The sequence below is a fragment of the Sparus aurata genome, chromosome 2, assembly GCF_900880675.1.
Source record: "Sparus aurata chromosome 2, fSpaAur1.1, whole genome shotgun sequence".
In the NCBI taxonomy this organism is placed as follows: domain Eukaryota; kingdom Metazoa; phylum Chordata; class Actinopteri; order Spariformes; family Sparidae; genus Sparus; species Sparus aurata.
The window spans coordinates 23,797,152-23,821,441 of NC_044188.1; the positions used below are offsets into that span (position 1 = coordinate 23,797,152).

The 24,290-nt window shown below is 42.3% G+C and overlaps 2 protein-coding genes across 2 annotated transcripts; both read left to right on the plus strand.

Annotated features, from left to right (window-relative positions):
* Positions 1–756: 756 nt before the first annotated feature.
* Positions 757–8,533, plus strand: rbm7 (RNA binding motif protein 7). The gene is made up of 5 exons (XM_030407639.1): positions 757–1,007; positions 1,312–1,474; positions 3,265–3,340; positions 7,240–7,333; positions 7,526–8,533. Exons 1-5 carry the CDS (start codon positions 915–917, stop codon positions 7,877–7,879), a joined length of 780 nt encoding a protein of 259 aa, XP_030263499.1. The 5' UTR covers positions 757–914; the 3' UTR covers positions 7,880–8,533.
* Positions 8,534–11,907: 3,374 nt separating this feature from the next.
* On the plus strand, positions 11,908–22,227 carry barx2 (BARX homeobox 2). The gene is made up of 4 exons (XM_030439800.1): positions 11,908–12,224; positions 17,861–18,164; positions 21,377–21,461; positions 21,883–22,227. Exons 1-4 carry the CDS (start codon positions 12,038–12,040, stop codon positions 22,162–22,164), a joined length of 858 nt encoding a protein of 285 aa, XP_030295660.1. The 5' UTR covers positions 11,908–12,037; the 3' UTR covers positions 22,165–22,227.
* The last annotated feature ends 2,063 nt before the right edge of the window (positions 22,228–24,290 follow it).

Sequence of the window (24,290 nt, forward strand, 5' to 3'; positions counted from 1 at the left end):
ATTCATCATTAATTTAAATACCTTCGCTGTTGCATTAATGTACCTATTGTTTACATATTAAGTCATGCATAACATACTGTTACGTATTGTGCATTCTTGATAGTTCATGGAACATGACATGGATGAATTAATTTTGCTTCATGATAGGCCTAATACACGTATGCCTCACCTCAATCCTTTTTGAGAGTCTGATACTTGCAGAATCAGTAACATCTTTTAAATCACTCCTCAAAACTTATTTTTTCAAAAAAGCATTTTACTAATTTAACCACGCTGCTTTATTTTCAACACGTCTTGTTTGTCTATTGTTATTGCTATTGTTTTTTATCTCATATTATCATTGGATATTTTATTCTTTTATTTTCTGTATTATTTCTTACATGTCATTTCTGTATTACTTAATATGCCTGATTTTGTTTGCCTAAATCCTGAAATGTTTTAATCCTGGTTCAACCATGTAAAGCACTTCGTAACTTTGTTTTGAAAAGTGCTTTATAAATAAAGTTTATTATTATTAATATTTATTTATTTTTCAACAGGGTGGCGAAGGAATAACCCGCCCCACTCTGCTTCTGATTGGCTAGTATTTATTGCGTTCTTTGGTTGGGTTGGTTAGTTTTAGGCATCATGAGCGACATTGGTTAGGGTTAAGGGTGACAAAATCAGATTAAGCCAATCAGAGGCAGAGTAGGGCGGGTCAAGCCTTCGCCGTCTAGTAAGAAGCTATCGCATTATGTGTCGTAAAGTAGGCGCCGTTCGCTACGACGTAAACTCAAGTGTTACGGCATTTCACTTTACGACAATCCAGGCCTTCCGTTTAAATTTCGCAGAGCGCTTAATTACGCTATACGCTTTACGCTAGCATCCACACACCGCCCGGACAGTGCCACTATCCGCCTATCTGCTCAGGTACAATGGGAATAGAGGATGAAACGGACCGGACGCTCTTCATAAGAAATCTGGACTCGAGAGTGACGGAGGAGCTGCTGTTCGAGCTGTTTGTGCAGGTGCTGTTGTTGCTAACGTTAGCTCTAGCTAGCATATATAAAGTCTATGGATAGCATAACACAGTGCTAACAAATAGAATGCATGTGAGCGATAAACGTGGCAATAAAATGTTTAGTCTTGAGTGCCAGGCTTATTTTGCAATGCGTGTGGCTCCATTTCATATGTCAGATTGCTAACGCTGTGGACGGTTCCGACAGATGATGTTGATACACGAACAGCAGCTAGCGTTAGCTGTAGCTAGTTGTTGTTTGGGTAGCTAGTCGCGTCGTTAGGGATTAATTGTTTTGTTTTTTGTTTTTGCAGGCAGGACCTCTCATCAAAACTAAAATTCCTAAAGACGCGGATGGGAAACAGAAAACATTTGGCTTCGCCGTTTACAAACATGAGGAGTCCGCGCCGTACGCCGTGCAGCTCCTCAACGGGACAGCGCTGTTTGGGAGAACTCTCCATGTGCAGTTCAGATCAGGTGAGGTGACTTTATGAAGAAGTTAGGCGAAGAATCTGAATATTTTCTCCACCACTCATGTTGGATTCATTTCCGAGTTACGGCTAGGTTTCGAATCCGTATAGTCGGCGGGCTGCCATCTTTGTTTTGATACGGAGACAGGACATGATGTTAACAAAATGTGATTGTAATGATCTGACTTCCAGGAATAACTCGATAGAAGTTATTATATGTAACGATTTTACCTGTCAAGTCTTGTAGCTCCATTGACTTTGTCTGTAAAAACGGCATCCATAGATTAACTAAACAGCACAAATGCACAGTGACACCGTGTATTTAACTAAATCATGTATGACAGGTATTAACCAATAATTGAATCTAATATTAAGGATTGTTCTGATTATTGGAATCTGTTTGTTTCCTTTTTTAATTCCAATTGCAGGCAAAGTGAAAAATACCAAAAAGTTCTCATATTGTCCATTTACCAATTAAATGACCTATATCTATATAGCTAAATGAACTATAACCATAAACTTATACTTTGGTACACTACTTAAGTAAATTTACTCACAGTCCTTCACAATTCGGTTTAAACTTTTTTTTTCCAGCATTGAAGACTATTGAGTCTTGATTTGTAAAGATCTGTAGATCTTTTTTCGCAATGCAACTATTTTAGATTATCCCTATTTTTAGATGCACTACTCAAAATTGGTGAGGGATATAGGGATACTTTAGTGTTTCACCTGACTCCTTAGTCTGTGACAAGTCAGACTTTTTATTTAATACATTGTGAATATTTTTCGTCCCCAAAAATAATGGCACACATTTATTTTGGTTTTTATTTCATATCCATGCAAATGCATCCCAATAGCGCTAACTCATTTTGAGTAGTGCACTCGCGTTACAACTGCCTTTTTTGTAAAAAAAAAAAATAATAATAATAATAAATGTATACACTGTTGCCAGTTTTGCACATTATAAATGACCTGATGTGCCACTCACTCACTTCTGGAAAATAATAGAAATGGAAATAAATTGACCCCCTCAAATAATATTGTTAATAAAGCAAGTAGCAAATAAATGTCACCAAAATAGGGTGATGTACTCCAATTTATTATATAAAAATATAATAATTATAATAAGAAGAAAGCAAAATGATATTGATGTTTATGTGAGTTCACGCTGAATCTTTTTTTTCCCTATTCCAAATTGGTTCAGTCCAGTTCACAATCACAGAACGAAAAGCCACATTGGTCTTTACCACCAGTACCCACACGGCCAAATCAAATGAGGAAATTAAGTCTAAAATCGCAGCCTCTGTATTCACAGGTATACTCAGGGCAGCATTAGTCAGTCAGGTTTGCAGCTTGGGCCTTAGCTCCATCAAGAGGTTGCAGACAGTATGGCCAATATTCTTGCTGTGTGACGGGTACTAAGATGATATTGATTACTGCACAATCTCGTAAGTAAACAGCAGGAACATGGTAGGAAATAACAATAGTTATGATTTCGTCATATTGCCATAATGTCTTTTTAGGAAGACAAGAATTGTCACATGTTCCTGTGAGGTGGTTTAGTGCATATGGTAACCTCTCTTGCTGTCTGTGTGTTTTATGTTGCCATTACCTTTTCTTGGAGATGTTTTTTCCTGGTAAAATGCAACTGCCATTAAATACAGTACTGCTTCTTTCTACAGCATAGCAGCTTTGATGGTCCCTGTGTTTGTATTATTATGGACATACTTATTTTTTAAGCTGTATTGTTTTGTCCGTTCCTAATACCCTGTGTTCTGTCCCTTTGTCCCATTATAGGCAGCACTCACAGCAGCAGTCCAGGGAACTCGCAGAATTCAAGTCCTGTAAATACCCCAAATCCTCATGGCCAAAGGTAAGAGTGTCCCATGAACAGTTTTGTCAGTAGAATTACAGCAGCTTCTGGCTCTTCTCCACCTCTCAGCCTCAACTTGGATAGACCTTTGTGTCTCTCTAGCTTTGCAGTAACAGCAACTAGCATGATGGTTCTGGGCTGCATTTTAAGCAGGTGGCTTTTTAAGCCTACCTGAAGGCATACATCATGTGAATGTGTCAGGTAGAGATGCACCAATCAATCAGCCAGAGACTCAGCTGCTCTAAGCATATTCTGTGATGACTGGATGGTCAGTGTGGGACATATCCAGTTTGGACCCAGTAAATTGTGTATATAATTTGTGGATAAAATAACGGCAAGGAGGTTCCTGTAATATGAGCCTAGTTTGACTGCGCACATGTCACTGACTCCTTCTGTGTTTACCTTTCAGTAAGAGTCCTGGATATCAGTAAACATGGTGTAAATGCTTATCAGGGGGTTTCAGATTTACAGAGACCATTTCACAAACAGGCCACTCAATAATATGGACTAGGGTACAACATGTTGGATGAAGTGGGTTATACTGCAATTAGATTTCAGTTGGATTTTATTTTTTTTATTTTTTTAATGATTTGATCATTTCTTTATCGTCTTTGTTATGGTCATACAATTTGAACTTTCCATTTAAAAAGACGCCAAGAAAATTGTGTATGCTTTCAATTACAGCAGTTTTCAGTGCAAATGAATCACAATGCTTGTTTCTTCACAAGCCTAAAAGTCAGCTTTTTGAAATGTTTTTGCCGAACACCTCTTAAATCTGAAATATTTTGCCCTGCAAATAATCATGTATTACTGTAATGACACATTTACCAAGTGCATCACTGATTTGTTGGGCTGAGAATGAAGCCCTTTTGTAACATAGTTAATAATTTTGAGTTTTTAATTGGTACCAGGCTCTCTGTGTTCGTGTTGAATATGTTCCTGCTTCCTCCTTATTGAATATTACTTGCTGCTGTTGGCAGTACCCTGTGCACAGAAATTGGAGCACTGGCAAAAGATGATGAATGAAATGGGATTGGACTGGTTTGTATTTACACAAACTGAAGACTCTGTGTGCAATCCTTTCCATGTAACATGCCAAATTTCATGCCCCAGTGCCTGTACAGGGCATTTACTGGAAAAGTTAAAAGTATTGGCCTTACAGTTACATTCAACAGTATCAGAATAATGTAATATAGTTGTGCGTTTTGTGTTTGTTAAATTATGTCCTGCTGTACCACTAGAGTGGAGAGAAACTTGGCTTTAAGAGTATTTCTTGGAAAAACTGAATCGAATTTAGTCGTTAGAAATATCTGCCGTATTTGATTCTGGTACGTATCATCTTTTGTAGAACTAACAAAAAATCAAAATGTTCTTACTGATGCATAAACATTTATGCATGAATAGTGTACATCATATTAAAGCAAGCTCTCTGATGAGGAATGATTTTGATTTGCCTGAAAACGAGGCTCAAAAAATCATCAATCGCCCCCCCAGAATGGCTTTAAAAGTTTGCTTACATAGTATCATAGTGTAATTGTGGTGGTTGTTCCTGATGTAGCCTATTGAATCAGCACAGCTTGTCACCACACCATCCAGGTGCCCTTATAAGCTTGAATCTTGAAAATTTAATCTCTGATTTTCTCACACCAAACTTGATACACAATTTTAATCATTTTGTTTTTCCTTCTCAAGAAAAAAACTTCACGTTACAAAGAAATTGTTAAAAGCATTGCATTTATTTTAAACAAGCCCATGGGGAGCGGCAGCGGAGCAAATTAACGAGAAAATCAATTTAATTTTTCTATCTTCAACCACAGACTCAAATTAATCGATTTTGCAGATTTATCGCCCAGCCCTACCACCGTCATTCATTTCCGCGGTTGGCTTTGGGACAGTTCATTTGTGGCTTTTTTTTTTTCTTGTTACCTGACATGAAGGATCTTCACTGTAGCAGTATTTGCCTTGTGAGGAAAAACAAGCCAAGGGTTCGGTAATGAACACTGATTTCAACATTCAGTGTTTCCTCTAGGATTTTTTTCAGCAGCGGGGGCAGGCTCTCCGGGGAGCCGTGGCGGCATAAACAAATGACACTTGACTGCAGATTTTACTTTTATGCCCCGCATAATCCCCCTTTTTATTGAATGGCTGGCATGGAAAATGGCTTTTTAAAGGCTGAATGTAAAAATAAAAAATAATAACAAAAAATACAACAATAAAATATATATTTTTTAAATTTAATTTAATTTAAATTTAATTTAATTTAGGGTCCCAGCCTGATAGCCTGTGCTTCCCTTTAGGTTTTTCTCCTCTCCTCTCCTCTTTCTCTCCTGCACCATCACTTTGCTCTCCTGCTCCTTCACTTGGCTCTCCTTCACTTTGTTCCACTGCTCCTCCCTGTCTAATGTTACTTGTCTTATACGATTACATAAAACATTAACGTTAGATAATTTACACTCACATCACATCTGATTACAAGTGTGAACACAATTTTTTTTACCTAACCATCATCATTTGAGTCAGTAAAAGGCTAATGATACCTGACTAGCGTCATCTTCATCAGGTGTCTTTCTCTTCTTTGAGAAATATTTGAACAAGCTCATCTGAAAATGCAGTCAGCAGTTACATCACGGCATTATGTATTCGCTTAATGCTATCAATTAGTTTACTCACGTTAGCAACACTGAGTTGAGTTGGCACCGGGCCCAATTAATTAAGCTACCGATATGTTAAGTAACCTTAGCTGGCCATTAATATTTTGCGAATGTCTATTGAACTTATAAAATCTATTATAAGTTTTCTTAAGCTAATAAGTCTACCTTTTCTCCGGTGAGTCGTTGCCCTATTTTCAAGATGACACTCCTCTGACTCTCCGACCTGGTGCCTGGGTGCTTGATGTGATGTCACTTTCAAGGCCGCGCTCTCGCGAGTAATTAACGTCTACTCCAAAGAGTAGATACTGAGCAAGATAGTTATCTAGTTTACCTCAGCACTCGCGACACCCGACCCAGTGCAGGACTCTGCTGTGAAGGTGGAGATATGATGCGGTGGTGGTGTTTTTGCGACAATTTTTAAAAAAAGAGGGAAAAAAAGGAAAGAAATTTGAAGGAGCGGCAGCTAGGATTTAGGAGTGGCGGGCCAATTGTGTATAAATCCAGGCCCTTGGAACTGGATCAGTCAGACTTGGCTCCCCGTCTCTGCTGATGGTGAACTTGTTCATCAGATATTCAGTAGCAGATTTTGGCACACCCCTTCGCTTTTTTTAAATTCCGTCGCTTGGTTTTTCCAACAACAGCAGCATGCAGCGAAAACACCAATTATTTTCTTGGATGATGCAGCGCATGTAATGTCAAGTTGATGTGGCTAGGTGGATGAATTATGTGTTCCTAATTCGTGTTGTTTGGCTTGGTACTAGGCTAATTGCTTTTGGCTTCAGGTCTGACTTTTATTTGCAGGTTGTTGTTGTTGTTGTTATCAGAGGGATGTTCTATGTCTGAAATTATGAGAAATGTCTATAAGCTCAGCAACACTTATTAGTGGGTCTTCTGTGATGGTTATTGAGTAGCTGGATAATGCATCATAAAAAAAAATAAAAAAAAAACGGCACCACATAAGTCTGGGTGTGTTTCAGTAATATTGACATCTGTATTAGTGTTTCTGCTGGCTTTTACACTTTTATGTTTTGTCCTTTTATTCTTTCGGTGGCTCTTTATTTTTCCTCTCTTTGCACATCCAGCTGAATATGTATGTGAACTTGCCTCAGACATATTTTCCATAAAGCGATTTCTGAAAAATTCATTATGTGGAATATGCACCTGATGTTGGGTAGACACTTTTCTTTAATTTTTTCTTTTTTTTTTTTATGAGAAGATATTTGACAGCGGTTTGCTTTCCTCTCACAGGACCCCAGTCCAGTTCAGTTCCCCACCGTATACTCCTCCGCCTCAGATGCAGCGGTCCTATTCATCTCCTGATAATCTGCAGAAGCATGCTGTGGTAAGGTTTTACTTTTTATATGAACATAATGACCGTGGACTGCACAGTCTCGAATTTAAGTAAAAGTTCAAATGTACCTCCTGATTCTGTGGCACAAATTAAGAAATGTGTACCCTGCATAGTTGAAATGGCTAAAGCGACAGGATTTTTGGCTCCAATCATCCTGTTGTCTGTCTCTTACGTCATCCGTAGATGAACAACGTGATGTGGCAGCTCCAGATGCAGCAGCTTGAGCAGTTGAATGGCGGCTTCTCCGCGCCTCAGCAGAGGCAGCCGTCCGCAGGTGGAAATTCTGGCAGAGGGGGCTCGAGGCAACATAATAACACCCCGTATCGACAGCAGCCGTCCCAGATGCACAGCGGCGGCAGAAATCAGCGCTACACGGAGGAGCAAGGCTCCGGCCGCCACCAGCAACACGGCCGGGACAGCTATCACCACCAGAACGACAGGAGCGGCAACCGTCACTACAGCAGCAGAGGCGGAAGCAGACACCATGAGGACAGGGGTGGCAGCCGTGGCTACCAAGACAATAGGTGGCGACGGTAAAGAGACGCTTAAAGGATTTCTGCAAAGACTTCAACTCTTCACAGATATATGGACAGCCTTCAAAAAAATGATCATGAAATTATGTTCACAAACTCACATGTATACTCAGGTTGTTTGTACATGATCCTACCAGTTTGAAGATTTAATAACTTATGCCTTAGAGCCATTTTTGTTTACTTTTTAAGGCGTTTTTAAATTTGTACACTTCTTTCATGTGAGCTTTTCCTCACAGATGTCTCAACATTTTTTGAGGGGAACAATTGTAATGTCAGAAGAGCAAGGGGGGGAAAAAAAAAATTCAGACGTGACTGATCGTCATTTTGGAAAAAAACACGTATTTAAAAAAAAAAAAAAGAAAAAGGGTTTAGGATATTGGACAGTTTTTATGTTATGCAAATTGTATTTAAATGGTGCTCCCAGAATTTTTAAATTCTTCAGGTACTTTGCAAAAAAAAAAAAAGAACAAAATTTCCAGCTAAAGATTCCACCAGCACCAGTTTTACTGCGACAGGGCACCAACCCTTTCTTAATGTTTGATCTGTTGACCTTGCTCTTTGTTAAAACAGGCTTTATTTTATTTTTTTATTCTGAGTCTGTAAGACCAACTGTTTTAAAATGAACATTTTCATTATTATAAAGCTCCTTTTGATTTGACTGCTGCCTTGTCTTTCATGTGACCAAACGATACAGAACGCCTGGCCCCTTGGCTGCTCACCATGAATGCTATTTACAGCTCTTTGTGTATGTGACTAAGTGAGCTATTGTATGTTGACGCTACATGCCATTATACATGCACACGCCGGCCTCATCTGCACCTATAAATGGCCTACGTGTAACTAATAGGCTTGTGCAGTGGGTTATGAAGTAATCTACAGGTGGCGCCACAGGCATCCTTTTATTGAATCAATTAAGATGTTAAATATAACCGAGCCACATGATCAGCTCCTACATTTGACCTTTTTCTATTTCGGATGCTTTCAAGTCTTTACATGGATTTGACACCCACCCTGTTCACTTTACAGCATGCAATTATGTTTTGCGGGGGGTATTTCTTGTGCACCGGTGTTGAGCACAGTGATATCTGGTTCTTTTATGAGAAGAGTCTTAGCACCAATTAATAAAGGCACAGGTTTCTGTTAATTTCCAGATTGGTGGGGGAGGAGAGGTAGAATCTATTGTCCCATCCCAGAATTAGCAGCACTTTGATCCTTAACATCTCATGTTGCCATCTGCCTCCCAGCATTGATGCCTCAGTGTCAGCCTGTGATCGGGCTTGCTTACAACAAAGTGATGATCAAATCCCTTAATGTCCGCGCCGAGGTCATAATCTACCCTTCCGAAAGTGCTTATGCCGCTAACGGCGCTGTATCGACGACTATATCCCCAATAAACCTCCCGGTGTCCAAAAGTGGAGGTGCATTTGCACCCTGCGCACTAAGCTCCGTGTCTTGCCTGTAATCTACGCCGTGTCGGATTGCATCCTGATGCTCCCAAATCGCTCTAATAGAGAGTATCCTCTGTTCGGTGTCGGTACTAGGAAGGCCCTTATTACGCTTCTGGCTGCGGCATAGCTCTTTTAATTGGTTGATCTGCCTGGCGTCGCCAGCCCTGGAGCAGGCGGATTAGAGAGGCCGCTCAGTAGCCGCTGCTGTGTGGACTTATATAGAAGCGTGTGTCTCCTGAAATGATCCACTTCCAAACGCCCGGAGACCCTCCCTTTTCCAGCAGCCTCGCAACGCAAAACCACAAGTGTCAAGATGCCTACAGCCGTGATTCCTCGGGTCCTGGCAGCCCGGCGGGTTGTCGGGTTGTCGGGTTCATCGGTGCCGCGGCAGCCCCGACGCGCAGGCCTCTCACTCCACTGCACTGGGTGACGGGCTGTCCGTGCGATCACTTCAAAAGTTCTTTAAAATAGTTAAATATACATATTCCCATATGTGACATTTGATTCGGCATAATTACAAACAGTATTTGTAGTGCAGATGTTTAGTTTTTTAAAAAGGTTTTTCGAAATGTGCATTTAAAAGATTTGAGGGTTTTAAATTTGAAATCGTTTCTCTCTTTCTCTACAGCCAAACTATAAAAAAAAAAAAAAAAGAAGTGCTCCACAGTTGTTCTCCCCCCTCCCCCTCCTCTGTCTCTGATGAAGCCATCAGACCTCTGTAAAGAAGCAGATCTCTCCCATACACAGCTCCCACATTTCCTCCACAGTCCTCCGCTCTTTGAACGCGGTGGCTTCCATTTATTTCCACTTCTTGGGATGATGATGACCCTCCTCCTCCTCCTCTTCACCAAGACACAGACACAGAAAACTAACCTGCCCAGAGTTTCCCCACAGTGATGATTCTTCTCCCTCTCATCATTAGTTTCATTAAAACACTGGGACCGATACATGGAAATAAAAATGGAGCCTTACGGAAACTTTTCGTTCCTCCTCCTCAGCCTTTCTCAAATAGAAAATAACACCGTAAAAACAATTAGGGGGCTGATCTGTGGTGAGATAAAAATAATGTGAAAATGCGCAACAGGTCTCAGTGAGGCAGAAGCGTGCGCAGAGCCTGTCAGAGGAACTCAAAGTGACTGTTCCCTCTCGTTAATGTGGTGGCCGAGACTGATAGGACATTTTTTTTTTGTTTGACTTCCAAAATAATAGACCCGCTCTTCCGAAAACAGACTTTTGTTAGTTTTGTGCCAATCCATCCAGAGCTCGGAGAAGTCCCACGGGCTGTTGCTCTTATTCCGCCGTAATTGAATTGAGAGATGTTACCAAGACAGTTCCCCTTTTATTCGGCGTGCCTTCATGTATTGCCATGTGCACGCAGTTGTGTATTAATAATAAGTTACAACTGCGTCAGTTGCTTTGGCAAGACAGCAAAGACTGGGTGGCCTTTAGCCGCAGTCCTGCCACTACTGTGTGCTCTGTTAATATTTATTGCGGCGTTCCTCTCGTTCAAGAGTTATCCTGTTGAGTTGTTATTATTATTATTATTATTATTATTATTGCTATTATTATTATTATTATTAGTTTTAGTATTAGTATTATTATTATTATTATTATTATTATTATTATTATTATTATCATTATTGTTATTATTTCGTAGAAATTATATTTATACAATTCAAACAATGATCGCAAAAAATAAGTTTGCAAAGAAATTCAAATTGTTATTCATGTAGGCTGACTGCTACTGCCTGAACTCAGAAATTGTTATGGGTGTTTCGACGTTCAACACGGAACGCAGCATAGCAACTGTTGTAGAAATAGGAACAGAAATAGGAAAGAAAGAAAGAAAGAAAGAAAGAAAGAAAGAAAGAAAGAAAGAAAGAAAGGAATGATTATTTACCCCTCGTTACTTTTGAGTCGAACTGTACAATAAATTGCGCATACTAAGTCACAAGCAAACTCAGAATAAATAAAATAGATCTAAAGTAAAAACAAAACAAATAAATCCAGTTTTACACGGATCCACCAATGGCGAAATGATTAAACTGCTCAAGACAAATCATTTAAATGAATCGTTCGGAGCGAAGACGTGGCACACAGTCAAAAACTAACAAATTAATAAATAAGACAGAGGTCTTTTGTTCTTCTGTCTGTATTGATTAAATTCCTTTTTTGTTCTGACAATATGACCCAGTTCTGACGAGAAGCTCCACTTGTAGTAGAGTTTGTTTTACCACATTGTGAAACGTTAGAAGTATGAGAGAGAGAATGAAGTTTTTCGGTGTTTGGGAGTTGGCCATGTGCATGCACAGTACGTGTGTGTGTGTGTGTGTGTGTGTATGAGAGAGAGAGAGAGAGAGAGAGAGAGAGAGAGAGAGAGAGAGAGAGAGAGAGAGAGAGATGGAGCAGCAGAGATGTGTTCAGGGATGGTTTATATAGCAGTGGGTGTGAGCGCACGTCGCACTCACTTCATTACCACTGTGGAGCTCCGCACACGCGGCTCAAGTTTGAAGGCTGCTGATCTTCACCGCGACTCTTCAGGGATATCCTAAAGCTGCATTTCGAAAAAGACCATGAGTTATTTAAGCGCGTGAACTCCAGCAGTCGCCTTTTTTTTTTCTCCAAGCGGACAAAAAAAAAAAAAAACCTGCAAAACCCTGAAGTAGCAGTGAAGTTGTTGAGGGAAGGCAGCGCACTGCGCACAGGGACAGATCATGCACTGTCAAGCCGAGCTGAGGCTCTCCTCCCCCGGGCAGCTGAAGGCTGCCAGAAGGCGCTACAAGACTTTCATGATAGACGAGATTCTCTCCAAGGAGACATGTGATTATTTTGAGAAACTTTCTCTCTACTCGGTGTGCCCCTCGCTCATCGTGCGACCGAAGCCTCTCCATTCGTGTTCGGGTAAGAAAAAAGTTTGTTTTGCTCTTTTTCTTTTCAAATTCAGGACTAGAATTTCTTGTTAATAAAACTAATTGGAAAATGTGACTCCGAGGTGATTGAATTAGTGAGAAAATTATAAGATGTTAATTGGAGGACTCTTAGAGGATTTTTACGCACGAGATCAATTTAATTATTGATAAATAATTTTATTTGAATTTATAAAAAGAGTATCAGGTTTAAATAGTGCATGGATCAGGAAAAATGTGTCAACAGCAAAAGGTTTGCGTGTGGTCGGTTGTGCTGGTTTAATGACATGTGTATTTGTGCCACTAAGCTGAATTCATTTTCTTTTTTTAAAACCCATTATTCCTCCCCCTAAATACTGATATTTGCGACGATTACAACGCCCCCCTAATGTATCATCCTTGTCACCCACACGTGCAGGTTTGCGTCAGATGCTTATTGTGACAAATTATTCGTCGCGATTCGTTTGCGCGCCCTTCCCCTCTGCCAAAGTTGCAGCGCCTAACTTCACATTCCTCACTTTGAGCATGATAAATCGCTGCAGCCAAGTGTTAAGTGTTGGAAATCAAAGACCTGCGGCTCGGTGAGTGATTGTCAGTGGTGCGTCGGGGCTTCTGATGAATGACTGCACTGATAAAGTCGCCGTGGTTGCGCACAAAAGTCGACGGGGAGGCGGCGTGACGGGTAAAAAAAGACGCAGTCGAGTCTCGCTCCAGAGGCCCCCTGGTCGCTGAGCTGTAACCTTTATTCCATCAGGTACCATTTGCTTTGATGAACACTGGGGGTTTTGCTCAACCGAAGGCCTTCTTTAATGAGCTTCTGCACACAAACCTCTCATTCGTCATTCCACACCGTTAACAATTCATTTTCCTGTGCGGGCTGATTCCTCTTGGAAACATGTGGGAAAGAAACTGACAAACAGCTGATCCCTTTGAATCAAAATCACATTGCTCCCACAGTCCATGAAGTGCTCTCTTTCTCTCTCTCTCTCTCTCTCTCTTTCCCTTTCAGTAATTTGTCAGAATGACCTAAATCTCCACATGATAGACAGACTGATGGCTCTCTAGGTGTGTCTCCTACCTGCTGAAAATAACCCCGAGTTAGTATGACCAATCTCTGCTGGCACGGGCCCTCGCCGTCTTGTCAAAACAAACCATCCTGACTGGTTCTTAATTGCAATTCCGGATGAATCCAAACAACTGAGATGCTACTGCACACTCTAGTAATCATTAGGATAATTGCTCCAAAGTCTGAAATAATAGCCGCTGCAATTTGATGATGACAGGGGTCAGCCGGATAAAAATAGAGAGAAGCGATTCCCTCATCCCTCTGATATGGATTGGTGCGCGCCATGACTGGCACCCCTCTGTTCGGATGGATAGAGTAACCCGCCCTGCATATCAGAACACTGTGCCCACCACTTATTTGTAGCTGCGGGGGTGTGAGACACAGTATATTCCACAACATCAATGGCTTTTTAGTGCTTGATATAGAAGCTGGCAGGCTTACAGGTCCTGGGCCAGAGAGAGGCGGCTGGCCCCTGCATGGCCCCCTAACACTGAGAGTTGACTTCTTCATTCTGCGAAAGGAAAGGGCTGCTGTAACCTCCTGCTGCCAGCGGAGGCCGCTGAGAGACAGTGATGCCAATAACGCTGCCAGCAAGCGGCTGATAACAAATTCATCTTCACTGCTGATCACAAACAATACCAACATGACCGTTTTCCCGGTGCATTTTCGTTCAGCTGAAATGAAAACAGAGACAATCGTCCTAAGCAGTAAAAGCGGCTGATACACGTGGAGCCAATTCCCCTGTCAGAGCAGAGAGAGTGAGCCGTGACCCGGGCGCTGAACGGTGAACGACGTAATGGCAGCTTACAATATTTCATTTGGAGTCCCATCTCTCAGCGGGACCCAGGGCAGGGCTTTTAGCGGTGGTTTTCTCTGGAAGAGGTGAGAGAGATTAAGATCAACTGCGGTGTAATCTCACCTGACAGCATGATGAAAAACAAAAACAAAAAGGAAAAAGGCAGGAGTGTGTGCAGCCCGAGGGCCGCTGCACACTGGTCGGGTATTGGCTGGGGACTTAGAGAAGAAATCCAACTGAGCAAAAGGGTTTTCATCCCATCTCAAACTCTAATCCGCTGCAGACAATAAAGTCTCCTATTAGGCATAAAGCTGGCTTGAGAAGGTTGATTACACCCATGTCAACACACAGGGGCAAGTATGCACACACACACACACACACACACACACACACACACACACAAAGAAAAAAATGTGCACACATCTTCCATCTTCTGTCGAGGATAATGTTTGACAAGCTGTCATCTCCCCGTCATTTCTGCACAGCCACTGCCATCACATTTGTCTATCTCGACAGGGGATCAGTGATAAATCAGTTCTAAAAGTAGTTTATGCTACAGGCTGATTTCATGTGAGTGGATCGGCTTTCAGATTAAACAGTTAGCGCTCATGTTTAATGTAACACCCTTTGCTTGTCAGTGTGCCTGGGAAAAGGCTCTGACAATTAAACTCAACGAGATGCTCTCGACAACATCTTTCTGTCGTTCGTTGAGAACTGGTATTCAAATTGCTCCAACCCGACATGCCCTGAAGATGAGTGATTCCAATGAAAGCAGTGAGTTCAAACGGGTGAAGAAGCTGCGTGGCCTGTTGCCCTTCCCACCCTGACTATGTTTGATCTGCGCTGGCATGGCAAGGCCAAAACAAACCAAAACCATTTAATTGATAAGCTTCCTGGCTGTCACCACTGCGTGTACCGCAAATGAACGACAGTGCGCGTACGGTATATTTATCATTACTGAGCAGTGAATCACCCATTTCAACATCCCATTGACAAAAAAAGAGTGAGAGAAGTAGTGTAGGTGTTAGTGAGCAGGCATTGTGTAAAGGATTTGGTTAAAGAGGTCCTATTGTGCTAATTTTCAGGTCCATACTTTTATTTTGGGGTCCTCGTAGAACAGGTTTACATACTTTAATGTTCAAAAACACCTTATTTTTTCTCATATGGCGCATTTCTGTAGCATCCCTTTACGCACTGTGTCTTGAATGCGCCGTTTTAGCAACAGAGCGAGACACCTCACCTCTGTTCAATCTTTGGTGAGAGTTGGACCTGCGCATTACGTAATGGGCAGGATGAGCCAATCAGAGGCAGAGAAGGGCGGGTCACGCAAGGTAGTGTGATCTAAAATAACACAGCTATAGTAGTAGCAACAGTGCGTCTGCTGACTGACTGAAGTGTATTTTCTTATAATGAATACATAAAAATATATATTTATATGACAACTGTTACACAGTGACGCACGTAAGTTATGGAAGCAAAGGCTCGACTCCTAACCAGGTGTTTCAGGTGGTGCAGGAGCAGTGAGAGTATCTCCCTTTGGCGTTGACTTTTTCGCTTTGCAGAACCTTTTACATGCACTAAAATGCTACAGAACACAAGGAAGGACAGGCAAAAACCCCCCAAACATAATAGGACCTCTTTAAAACATGGTTAATCGACCAAAAAATTATGTCTTATTAGCTACATGATCAATAGTTGTTGGTATTAAAAGGAATGCTGAACAAACAGCTCTTCTTGATCTATTCTTAGCAGGTATGACTTCTGTAATGGTTACCATACGCACTTGTGCAAGTCCCCACATTCCGACTGTGATTATCAAGAGTATCAGTGTGCTGCTGCTGCTGCACGGGGCCGCGCTGCTCTCCTGTAGCTACTCAAACAGTTTATTTGTAGACTATTGACAGGACACTGGCACTTGTCAACAACATGTCAGAGAGGCAGCTTTCGCTGTCAGTGGAAAGTCACCACAAGGGCTGACATTTCCTTCTCTCTCACTCTCTTTCTTCCTTTCTTCCTCGCGCTGCCTCTGAGGGGGACCGTCCGGAGACAACTTCAAGCTCTCTGCTGACAAGAGATTTCCTGACTGAGATGTTTTTTCTTCCTCCCCCCCATTCAGAATGACATGAGTGATGCCACAAATTCACTTTTGAAACGACATTGCTTGGATTTTTTAAAACATGAAAATCAGATGATTCATCCGTCAGAAAGTCCAACATTTATACAGATGTGACTATACAGAGAGAAGGAGCAGCTGAAATAGTAAGGTATTAATTGAGAGAGAGAGAGAGGGAGAGAGTGCATGCAGCCGGGGGGGGGAAAAAAAAAAGGTCTTCTTGTCTAGACCTGTTGCAATAGCAGCAATCTCACGTTGGAGGATTAGTGATGACCTCAGCACCTTCGCATGATGTCATGGTGAGCCCAAGGCAGTGTCTCGTGTGTGTGTTTCTGTCTGTATGTGTGTGTGTAGAGCGACTGCGCCTACCTGTATATGGACTTATATGCAGCGCTTACGCCTCCTCACGCTCAATTTACATCCAATGGTGAGGTTTACCATGGGTTTGTGCCCATTGTATGTGTAAGCATCTAAATTCAAGTCTAATCATCCTGTAAGACCAGAAAAGTAGACGTGAGTGCTCCACCCTCTTTGTGAGCATTCACCCTCCTCCTCCTCTTCTTTTTCACACTTGTACTGAAATCCATTTTCCTCCCCCCCTTAAGGTCAAAAGAAAACTGGAACAGAAAACAATCAAGCAGCAGCAATTAAAAATGAAAGCCGGTGTTTGATTTTGTGTCTCCCTCAGGTATTGTTTTGAACGTGTGTGTCCAGGTGTCTAGGCTGTCTGTCGAAGCCGACGAGGAGATTAGGGAGACAAGCTCTACCACAGACAAACCGGGGAACACACATGTTGTGCATAATTTCTCTTGCCCGTCACAGCCTAGTATCTCCCTCCATATCTTCCACCTCTACTCCCATAATCCCCTCTGTGTCCTTCTCTGCTGCCTCCTTATCAGCCAGCGCATTACAGCCTGCGCTGTGCTCAGTCGGCTTGTAAATTTTTCCTTTTTTTTTTTTTCATATTTGAGGATTTTTCTGGCGGATATCACATTCACTTTGGTTGACCCGACACATCCTCTCGCCAACCTCTTTCGCGTCGACATCGGCTCCAGACAAGTGTTACTTTTTATTGATTCTGGCGTCTTGCTGCTTCTGTCTGCTCTGATAAAGAGCAAAAAAAAAAAAAAAGAAGAAGAAAAGTCTGTGTGTGAGTGTGTAACTGCGCACATTTGCAGTGAGAGCGAGAGAGAGATTGCGAGAGAGGGCGAAAAGTTTATTAGCTGAACAGTGTTTGATTTAGTTATTTGGGGGTTTTATTATGGCTCGTTCTGCGCCTGTGTGTGTGTGTGTGTGTGTGTGTGTGTGTGTGTGTCTACATGTGCATCACGCTGTCGTTGTCAATGTGTGCACGTGATATTTTGAGCTGGGAGGCCAGTTAGTATTTAACAACCCCTGAAAAATAATCATTCATTCGAAGGGGTTCAGAGGAGCGGTGTAAAACACGGTCTGCGTCATTGGGATCACAGCCCTCTGCGTCGAGAAAGGTCAAAAGCAAAACACTTTTCACAGCAAACACCGGGCCATTAAAAACGAACCTGTCCGAGCAATTACAAGCGGTCGATAATGGTACAGCCAAAGTGACAGAGAGGCTCACTAAAAAAAAACTCTCAATGTTCCCTCTGTCATGTTATGTTCTTGTCCCTGCTCCTCCAGGCTCCTCGTCACTGCGTGCCTACCCTCTCCTCTCGGTGATCACGCGGCAGCCGCCCCACGTCCCCCAGGGGTCATCTCCAGGCATCGTCCCCTCACACCTGCCCCTGCTCTCCCCGCAGCACCAGCGAGGCTCCGAGCCCTCGCCCAGCCAGACGCCCCTCAGCATCAGCAGTGACGAGGACACGGAGCGCAGCACGCCCCGCCTGAAGAAGCCGCGCCGCAGCCGCACCATCTTCACCGAGCTGCAGCTCATGGGCCTGGAGAAGAAGTTCCAGAAGCAGAAGTACCTGTCCACACCTGATAGGTCAGTGCAGATGAGCAATCACACGCCTAATTGGATGTGTTTAGGTTCACTGGGATTGCAGTAAAAGTGTGTTGCAACAATGCATTGAGCAACCCAGTCGGCAGAATACATGTTGGAAATGCAGGTTTCTGCATCGAGGGATTTGTTTCAACTTTTCTTTTGAACATTTCTTCGTGTTGCAACTTTACACCTTACGTTCATGCACAAAAGCTCTGGAAAAGATTAAGATTAGGAAAAGATTCTGTTTTGGTTTACATGTTGTTAATTGTCCCAACATCTCATCAAAAATGCCCTGGCAAAAAATGGCTGGAAAAAAATGTTTTAATTGTTGAAACACCTTCTTGAACAGTGGTCTCTGGCTTGGCCTCCTTTCCTTCCCAGCTATAAACATAAAATGACAGCATTTTATTCTCACAAGTCGGCTGCACTGAGCTCAGAAACAGCACTGTATAAAACCACGTACATAAAAAAAAGGTATAAAATGCCTGTGCTAACATGATTTTGTGACTTAGTTACATCAAAGTAAGAAAACCACTGATGTGCGAAATGTAAAATTCATCTACTGTAGAGTCAAATATGCATCACTCAACTGTGACATTTTGATAACCTGCATGTCTGGCATAGAGCGCATTTTTGAAGTACAGTGCATGCACACACACAAACACACACACACACATGCACACACACTCTCAAAGCCACAACTGCAATTATCAGGCAGTGGTTAACCTAACATCATAATTTTTGATTTATCCTGTGGGGAACGTCTCATGTAATGTGAATTTGTCGAGGCCAAAGCATTACCTCAGCGTTTCTAGTTGAGACAAGAATAACGTTTTTTAACCCTGAGTGCTCCAACAGCAAAAAAAAAAAAAAAAAAAAAATAAAAAAAGAGAGAGAGAGAGGAAAAAAGAAGAAAAAATCCCCGACAAAGAAACACTGCCGTATTCAGGAGAACAGGGACGGCTGCCAACACAAGCAAACAGAAAATGTAATACATTGATTTACTGCCAATCATTTCACACATGTGCAGGTGTATATAAAGCACATTCTGCTGTCTACAATAAGATAAAGTAATCTACATGTTAATATCTGTGTCTTAAGTTCCATTCTCGGGTCATTTTTAGGACCTTACGTGAGGTTAGACTCTATTTTTCCAGTTTTATTGCGCAGCTCGCTTCCACATTTGGCCTGCAGGCTACTTTTCCATTATGACCCCGACAATATATTGAGCCATACTGTTGTTGAAAAGCTTTTCTCCACATGCACAGCAGGAATCGCAAACTTCTTGTGAACTATTGCACCAAGTGCACATTAGATGGCTGTGCACTCTACCCCACCCTGTTAGCCATCTTTGAAATCAGCGGTGGTAAAAATAGATACATGAAAAAATGTTCTCATGTACAGCATGTCCGTGCGTTTATATATGCAAAAGATCTACACTCCACACTCACACACGCACCGGTTCAAACATTGCGTATGCGTCTGCTACCACATCTAATCTGAAAAGACATTAGCATATTTGAAATGAACCAGATTTATTTGTCATTCCATTTACATCCCATCCGTGGGGAAAACTCCCACGATGCATTATTAAATATTTCACATCTTGGCTCGCCCGGGGCCGCTGGAAAGGCGCCATGCCTCATCTTGAAGCAGAAGCCCCCAGGCTGAGCACAACTCAGTGATCAAAACCAACCACCCTTATGGATCGCTGTGCCAAAATACTGCGTCCTGTCAAAATATCTGATTCTGACACTGTGTTGAAAATTAATTAAATACCCAGCTGGCGGTAAAAACATCAACAGAGAAAATCCCCCCTTTAAAGCTCCACATCAAAGGTGTGGCGTGCTCCCCACTTTGGTTTGTTATGATCCAAAGATAACTTTACTTTTCACTCCCTTTTCCTTTGGCCTGGAACCTCTGCGGTCTCCAATCGAGACCATGCGCAGCGGCGGTGGGGAGCCCAAACCAAAAGTATTCCTTAAAATGATTTATGTCATAGCGCGATAATGATTTTACGCCGCTTCCAATTATAATAATTAGCGCTTTAATGCTTCTTGATGTCATCATCATCATTACTGTTGAAAGCTTTTTTCAGTTACACCCAAGATTACCTTGCGAAAGGTGCGAGAATGGAACAAAATGGCGGCCGAGTAGCCCGGAGGGAGCAACTCGAATAATGCCTCTATCGCTTTAAGTATGTGGTTTCCCTCCATTGAGAGCTAATAACCATAAATAAGGGGGTGTTTTCCTTTTTCTGCAATTACTTTTCCTTGCCTGCAGTTGTTGAGCCACAGACTGGGGCACGTATGATGGTGAAGTCTGATAGACAGCTTGATTGCGTCTGTGTCTGGCGTTTTTTTTTTTTAAAAAGCTCAAACACAAACACACACACGCACGCGCGCGCACACACACACACAGCCACGCACAGCCTTTTATGCAAGGTATAAGGTTATGTAGACAATCCCATGAATCTCAGGGGTTTGTCATCGCTCTGCTTTTTAGATTCTGCTCACGCCTTCTCTGCATCTCGGCTTCCACTTTCACCATCAAATGAAAGCCGGTTCCTTTCACTGGGGGGCCGGCGGGGGTGAGAACCCCTTTCGTCTGCCTGTTAAAGAGTTAGGGAAGAGGAAATCTCATTTAAAAAAAGCCAGATAACCGCTCCTTCTCCTTCACAAATGGATGCCTTGTTCACTTTATCTGTCCCTTCCTGAGATATCACGTTACGCACCGGCCAATAGCCCTATTAGTCATGGATCGACACATGTGGTGGATGCATTCTGAATTTTTGCCTCCGACCGCCCCAATCGTCCCGCTACAAGTGCTGTGATTAGATTACCGATGTCGGTACAGATGTTTCGAGCAGTGTTTCCTGGGCTGCAGGTGCACAGTGTCAAAGTCCCAGCACCAGCGAATCAGCTTTGATGTGAGATTCAAAGACGGAGTTAAGAGTAGGAGAGAGGTCTCTTGCTGCGCTTAGGCGCGCAATTTCCGGCAACCTCTAGGCGTATATATTTTGTTGAAAGGTAAGAACCACAATTAGTGTCAAGATTCTTATCATTTCTTTATTTTCCTGTCAGTGGTAGGGAAAAAAAAAAAGATTCCTTCTGGTGCTTTGGGACAAAAAAATGATGAAAGCCCTTTTGAAAGCATGTGAAGGACTCTGCCCGTCTAATGTGCAGCCTTTTATTTTGCTTGTGATTTTACAGGTTAGACCTGGCCCAGTCACTTGGACTCACACAGCTCCAGGTGAAGACATGGTACCAGAACAGGCGCATGAAGTGGAAGAAAATGGTAAGAGACAGCAGCCGAAAATGTGTCTGTTTAATTTTGTCTATTTGTCTTTTCTGTCATCCTTCAAAGTGGAATTTTTCATCCAATTTTTTGTCCGGCTCAATTTTGCGACTAACGTAGTTACATGTAATGCTGGTTTGCACTGTAACAGCAAGATAAGCTAATGGTAAAAAAAAAAGAAAAGGGTGTGGTGTGAGCTGTGACCGATGATGACGGCAGCGAGAGCAAACACTTTTGTAGAAGGGTCAACAACTCGGGAGAACAAAAAAGGCCTCAAATCGTTAAAGATGAATGAGTGCACGAGGGGCAGCCAGTGGCAATATGTCTTCTCTTAATTACTATAATAGCAGGCCCTGCCTTCGTCTGCTGCCGCCATTTATTACCGGGCGAGTCTTCTAAGATCACCTGTGTCTTATTCTAGGTGCTCAAAGGAGGTCACGAGGCCCCGACTAAGCCCAAGGGAAGACCCAAGAAGAACTCCATCCCCACCACGGAGGAAATCGAGGCTGAAGAGCGGCGGATGAAGGCGGAGGCGGAGGAGAGGATGAAGAGGGGGGCAGAGAAAGCAGCGCCGGTTCGCGCGGGAGAGGCGCCGCAGCTCGAGCCGCAGGACCTCAGTTCGGAAACTCACAGTGCGGCCGCGGCGATGGAGGGGTCCGAGCGGGAGCTCCCGATGCAGTCAGAGACCCGTGCAGCCAGCTAAGCGCGAGCGAAAAACAGCCAAAGACTAAAGCCAACCTGAAAACAAATAGTGCCTCAGGATCACTGTAAAAAGCCTGTGTGGTGTTTAGAGCCATTTGCTTTGAGAGTTTGACTGGAAACATATTGGTGGCATCCAAATGTTACCTAATGTAGCCCTTCTTTTGTTTTGTTTTGTGTATCAGAAAAATGTACCATACAAAGAGCTAAGATGCATAGATTGTACTGGTTGAAATGTGGCCTTTAAAAAAACGGTGTTTGAGCAGGTCTCTGCTATAAGGAGTGTATGTCTGTCAAACCCAAGCAGGTAAAGCATTACAACCACGGAAGATCACTCTCTCTCTCTTATACACACACACACACACACTGATCCTCTAAGCTGCCTCATATGATGCCGTGCCAAAATATCAAAAAGTTTGCCTTACTGTAGTGTCTCTGTGTATCTTTGTACTATAAATCACTTCACTGCCAAAAACTGTAAGATTAAATGGCTACAGTGCCTTGTTGCTCTCAGAGGAAAGCTTTTCAAGTGTCGATGAAATAACTATCAAATATGAGTCTATTTTTTACCGTGACCTTTGATTACAAGTGCCGTTTTCTGGAGACTGAGTTGTAAAGATTAGGAAGGAGCACCTCGATGTTTAGAGTGGAGTTCTTCTACAGCTTTAAAGGTCCAGTCTGTGGGATTTAGCGGCATCAGGCAGCGAGGTCGCACATTGCAACCAACTGAACACCCCTCACCTTGTCCTCACAGTGCCTCTCTAGAGCCAGTGTTTGGTTTGTCCGTTCTGGGCTACTGTAGAAACATGGCTGACTCTGTAGAAAGAGGACTCGCTCCCTTTGTAGACGTGAAAGGCTCCTTCTAAGGTCACAAAAACAATACTTCAGGTGCTCACACACCAACGAAAACATGATATGTTATATTCTATTCCTGCCAGTGGATCCGCCTAAACCCTACACACTGGACCTTTAAGACTCAGTTGTATTTGTTCTTTGGTCAGTAAAGCGTGCATTTTTGTTTATTTCAGTCTGAGAAATCAATATTTCTGCCAAGCCATACACTGTATCATACTGTAGAAATGTGTATAAAGTATAAAATGTATGGTCTTTCATATATATATATATATATATATATATATATATATATATATATATATATATATATATATATATATGTATATATATATATATTTATATATATTTATATATATATACATATGTATACATATATGTAAAACAGTATTTTTAACTGCTGTTTTAAATTGGATTAAAATAGTTTGTATGTATAATGTTACTGCCGTCCCTGATCTTTTTTCTTCTGTTACGGGAGTCGGGATGACTTTGCTTTCTTCTGCCAGGAGGCCACCGAGACTCTTAAGCTGTCAGAGGCTCTCAGAGGGAGTAAATCACGGCCTGTGCCAAAGATGCACAGCGAACGCTCAACATTTAAAATCTCAGAGATGCTTCCAGCCTGCAGGCTTTGCATGAGTACCCCAATCAGTATGCTAGACTTGCATTAACACAACACTGCCTGTCACTGACTCCTCCACACCCTGCCTTCTTCCCCACGCAACAGTTTGTAACGGAAGAGTTTCAACTTTTGTGAATTGAGCAGATTTATTTTTATTTGTTCTTGTTTCATATGGAAAGTGCAGTATTTTTCTGATGTAAATAATGTGTGTTTGGTAAGCTTGTGTGCAGTTTTTTTAGGTTTGTGTACAATCATTTTTACGATATACAAGTGTGTGTTTATGTATTTAAATGCACTTAATAAAATAGCAATCATCGCAAAACTCCAACTGGTATTATTTGATGCACTTGCTTCATGTGTGTTCAGCCTCAGGCTTCATGCGCCGAGGCTAGTTTTGCATATTGCAACCACAAACTCAACACAAATGCTTTCGCCTGTTTGTTTTGATGTGTCAAGAATGAAAACACTGCAACGACAAATCAAAGCTGCTAGCAGGATCCTTAGATATGACTCTCCAAAACCCTCCCGGATGTACCGCCACGTCATGCTAATTGTGTGTGTAAATCAAACACTTACAGTAGCACTGGCAGGTTGGAGTTCAGGCGGATCCATTACCGAGGAAGCTTTTGAAGATGTATTAGCCCCAGTCAAAGTTCGGA